Consider the following 4,843-nt stretch of genomic DNA (forward strand, 5'->3'; position numbering starts at 1 on the left):
ATTGTTCATTTGAGGGACCTTTGCGAAGCTGAAAAGTGGGCCAGCTTGCTAGCTGTGTATTAACCCATGTGCTGCTGTATGCAGATCCCGTGCGTTACAATGTGTATATATAAAGTTGGGAGGAACAGGAAGCCGTCAGTGTCACAGGCAGTACTTATATACAAGGCTATAAATCCCTTCATTGGTAGAGAGGCTAGAAAGGCTTCATGCAAAAGGCACTTGGAGAGGTTAAAAACACATTCACAATTTAGATTGTATACAAGGCTTCACATGCTCTTTAAGTGAATGTCAGCCTCTAAAGCCAAATGAATTTACAGAATGCAAAATGCCAGTCAACACCTGGCTCTTATCCGTCTGTCAGTCTCATCGTGATGCATTTGAGAAATAACTTACGTCCATCACCTTGGTAACATGCGCATTGTTACGTCTGAAGGCCAACCCACAGAATATCTAAAGAACTCTTCTCCGTACATGCTGAAAACATACATAATTGATCTATTGATTTCCTACACCAAAAGGGATGCAGTTACTGAGGCGCCCAACAGTGATTGATGCACCAGAATCTCGCTAGCTAATACGACTGTTGGTTTCTTTGTTTCCTTCTATAAAATGAACAGATGAACAGTAATCTTATTGTTTTTGTCCCAATAGAAAATATTTTAATAACTGCCATGTCTTGAACCACTAGCACAAAGATGGCCAACTCCAGTCCTCAACGGGTCAAATTATCAGGATATACCTGCTTCAGCACAGGTTACTCAATCTGTGGCCCAGCCATTATGACTGAGCCACCTGTGCTGAAGCAGGGATATCCCTAATACCTGTCCTGGCCCTTGAGGACCGGAGTTGGCCACTCCTGTACTAGTAGGACATATGGTTACTCTTAAAAAGTTACAACATATAAATAAAAGCTTTTACAGAAGTCTGGTACCGCAAAGTCAAAATATAATAAACCTTGGTTTCGAAAGTACATACTTGCCATCATTAACCCAAAATAGACTAGCAAAACCGGATGTGCACATTTGAAGTTCATATTAAATGCAATTCTAAAATACCTTTGGGATTATCTTAGATCTGAAGACTTGTGAGCTGTGTGTACAGTCATCTAACTAAACACTTATGTTAGTCACATCTGCAATGAATCTGATGCTTATTTTGGCATATTTGAAGAGTATATCATACACGCTCTAAGTATTTATACACAAATGAAACAAATAAGTCGCACATTCTAATCACTTACAAAAATAACTAAAACAAGTAATGAATTTTCAAATACAAAAACACATACCTGCATAGGCCATATTTTTAGGGTTTCCATAGGGAGTCCCTGGTTGCACAGGGCTGTAAACAGGGTTCATTGTGGAAGACGGAGATCTCTGCAAGAAACGGGGGGAAAAAAAAAAACGTTCATTAAAACCACATTGTGGTGGAAGTTGAGGCAACTCCAGATTTAAATGAACGGAAAATGAACCTGAACCTGAAAATGTGTCCTGTAGTTCTTCCTGGCAGACACAGGGTTAAGTCTGCTGAGCCACAAGCAAATGTATCTCTAGCGCCTAGAAATGCTACTGTATTTTACAGCCTAGCTATAAACACCGGAGGCCAGGGGTGACCAACTCCAGTCTTCAAGGGCTACCAAAAGGCCAGGTATTAGGGATATCCTTGCTTCACAACAGGTGGCTCAATCATCGACAGCCACCTGTGCTGAAGCAGTGATATTTCCAATGACTGGCCTCTTGGTGGCCCTTGAGGACTTGAATGGGTCACCCCATGGCTCAGTAAACAGCTCTTGCTCAGCACCTCAGATGTTAATAATGTTCCACATATCAGAGTCCTTCCTGCATTATAGAACACTCATTTCGCTTCTTTTATGGTCGGAAACAGGGGATTATTTGGTGAACAAAGGTCCCTAAAATTACTCACAGATGCATTTTGGAGTTTTTAGCCATTTAAGTGGTTAAAAGATATACGAAACATGTCACATTTTTAGGGTACACGCTACATTGATGGGGTAACCAATATATGTTTGTTGGGGTCCCTGACACGAGTGATTCCAAAATCTAACACCTCCTTTAGGCTGGACTTATAGTGCCGGCGACGGCACGTCAAAACAAATGCATTGTCGCCGTCGTCGGCGCGCTACCAAAAATCTGGTAGTCACGGTTATTTGATTTTTGGAGAGATGGTCCCCACATTTGGCCATTTAGAGAGCTTCTCCGTCCCTCAGCCTTCCCCCTTTCTGACGTCACTGGCCTTGTAGCCAGCGACGTCGCCTAAACTTACATTACAACTATCGCAATGGCGACAAAATCGGTCGTGTCGCCGGCACTATAAGCGCAGCCTTACGGCCCCGGTAACTCAGCTGCAACGCGCGCCCGCGAGATTGGTGGCGCGCGCAGCCGATTACCTGGTCTGCAGGGAGCTGCACGAAGAGAGACCGGGGGGGGCGTGGCGGAGGAGTGACGGGGGCGCGGCCATGACGTCACCCGGCAGGTTTGCCCTCATTGGCTGAACCGCCGGGGGCGTAGCTCTCAAGCAAAGCGCTGCGGCCCCCCCTCGCAGCGGGCCCGGCGCCATTGCGGGGAGGGCTCTCGTGCGCGCAGCGGACGCTGTAGTAGGCAGCGGGGGCAAGGCCTTATGTGGAAGTCCTGACTCCTGCCATGTTTGCTTTGTGAGAGGATTGCAATGATAAGAGTGTAGGTATGACCTTGGGGTGTCCAATGGAACCAGTTACAAGGACTCAAAACTTCTGCTAACTTTGGATATTGGGTGTAAGAGAGGTTGACAATGTAGCCGTACCCATGTCCTCCTAACTTGGGACAGGCTACTCAAGAGGCAAGAAATTGCCTGACTATTCAGAGAGTTCTGTGGTTTTTCTAGGATAATATTAGGGGTCAGGCCAGTAATTCCACAGAGCCCAACCTCATTCTGAAGGGGAACCCCCAGGCATGGGTGATCAATTTCAAGTCCTGTCTTGGAGGGATACCCAGCTGCATTACTCCTCTCTAACTTTTTCACATAACACTTGGAAGGTGCAGATTAAATCCATGTGTGTCTCACTCAGCCTGCCCAGTTTCGATCTAGGATTGGTATTCAGCGATGTTATGCAAGCCCTGTTCACCATCCAACATAAAGGTTTCTAGCTTTGTGTCCTATTTTGTACTGTTCTCTATATTGCTTACATTATTTAAAGGCACAATCCCCCTTGACTAATCTTTATTATTATTATTATTTTTACAGGTCCTCTAGAGTTGAACAGTGGGGTGGGGACACCCCCAGTTAACAAGGTACTTACAGGTAAAGTTACAGTATTATTTTCTGGGTTTTGAAGGAGATTTAAAATGGCCATCCAAAAAACACAAATAGAAAAAAAAAAAAAAAAAGCCGCAATTGATGTTGCAGTTTATTGGCCCAAAATGTAACTTCTCTGCTAAATATGTCGGGAACTGAGGGGGAAGGGGGGGGGGGGGGGGGTTAGCCTGCAACAGAAAATAGTGGTGATTGGCTTTAAAAAATTAAAAATAAATAAAATACATGGTTGGGGAAACCGCTCCTTCAATTAGTCTTACTTGGCATGTTTGAGCGATTAGGGGTATATACTCTTTTGTTACTGTTTATTAAAATGGTTGTTAACCTTTTTGCAGGGATATTCCTGTTCTCCAGAAGTACTCTTGCTTCATATTACCATTTCTTGTTCAACTCTGTTAAATTGGTATTGCTCAGGTATTCTATATTTTTGTATTGCTGGTCTCTGAAGTGAGAGCCTGCAGGCTGGACTGTGCCTTCTCACCGTAGCACCTCAGCCTGAACAGTCAAGCCTTCAGGTCCCTCAAGTAAAATATCCGGTGCCTAGTTAGGACACCCCACGATTGTGGTATTTAGGTCCCTAGTTGAGGGAAGAGCACTCCTGTGGTGGTTTACCAGGGTATTACAGGGTTGCACATGGTGCTGTGCTTATTTAGGCCCTGTTAGGGACAAATAGCACACCCAGTGGGGCCTGGTGTTGCAGGTTAAGTTAGGGAAGTTGTATCCCTAAATCTTTTTTCCACTGTATGTTCGTGAAACTCTCTGTAGTGCTTTGTTAGGTACAGTATGGAGCCTCCATGTTCTTATGAACTTGTGCAAAATAAAAGAGATAGAGAAAGAAAACGAGAGCAAAAGGAAAACCGTGTGCTTTCTGCATGGAGGTCTGATGTGGGGACTGAGCTGTGCTCTCGCAAGACTCACAAGCTCAGTATCAAAAAAGAAAGGTGTTATTTTACCACGCGGCCACCAATTTGTCAAATACACGCTTGTCTACATGGAAGTTTGATGTGTGGGTGTGTATGGCAGGGTGGGTGTGTGGGGTGTGTAAGGGATTAACTCCTCTCTGGCCAATTTGGTTCTCACCTCCCCCATCAGGGGGCGCACACCTCCAAATATCCTCAACACCCCCCCACCCACTAACGCGGCCACCTGCAGGATTACATTTAGGGTCTCATACCGAAAGTCATCAGTTCCCCTTTATTTTAGGAAAATATACAAATTCAACAAAATTACAATTTAGAAAACAGGATGGTAAAATGTGTCAAAACAATGTCTTCATGGGTTTAATTAGAGCATACATAGTACCCCTTACATTTTAGATGTAATATGACAAGTTAGGCCTCGTTCAGGGTGCCAGCTGCAGGAGTTGGAGGGAGGGCGGTAGTGCGGCAGTTTGCTGGGCGATCTGTGTTTATCCCCCAGCAGACTTTTCAGCGTTGAGGAGGGGGGCGGGGTTACACACGGCAGGTTAAGTATCGAGGTTGCAGTCATGAAATCATTCTCAAGAATGATTTCATTGGCTGCCTAGGTCCCTGTG

The 4,843-nt window shown here is 44.8% G+C and overlaps 1 protein-coding gene across 2 annotated transcripts in view; it reads right to left on the reverse strand.

Moving 5' to 3' along the window:
* FAM168A (family with sequence similarity 168 member A) overlaps positions 1-4,843 on the reverse strand; it is a 152,294-nt gene that overhangs the window by 80,340 nt on the left and 67,111 nt on the right. For both annotated transcript variants that reach the window (XM_075592730.1, XM_075592731.1), the window contains exon 3: positions 1,289-1,376. In XM_075592730.1, the coding sequence (XP_075448845.1) occupies positions 1,289-1,358 (70 nt within the window). In that variant the 5' untranslated portion in view covers positions 1,359-1,376. The remainder of the gene's footprint in view (positions 1-1,288; positions 1,377-4,843) is intronic.

Source organism: Ascaphus truei, chromosome 3 (genome assembly GCF_040206685.1).
Source record: "Ascaphus truei isolate aAscTru1 chromosome 3, aAscTru1.hap1, whole genome shotgun sequence".
In the NCBI taxonomy this organism is placed as follows: Eukaryota; Metazoa; Chordata; class Amphibia; order Anura; family Ascaphidae; genus Ascaphus; species Ascaphus truei.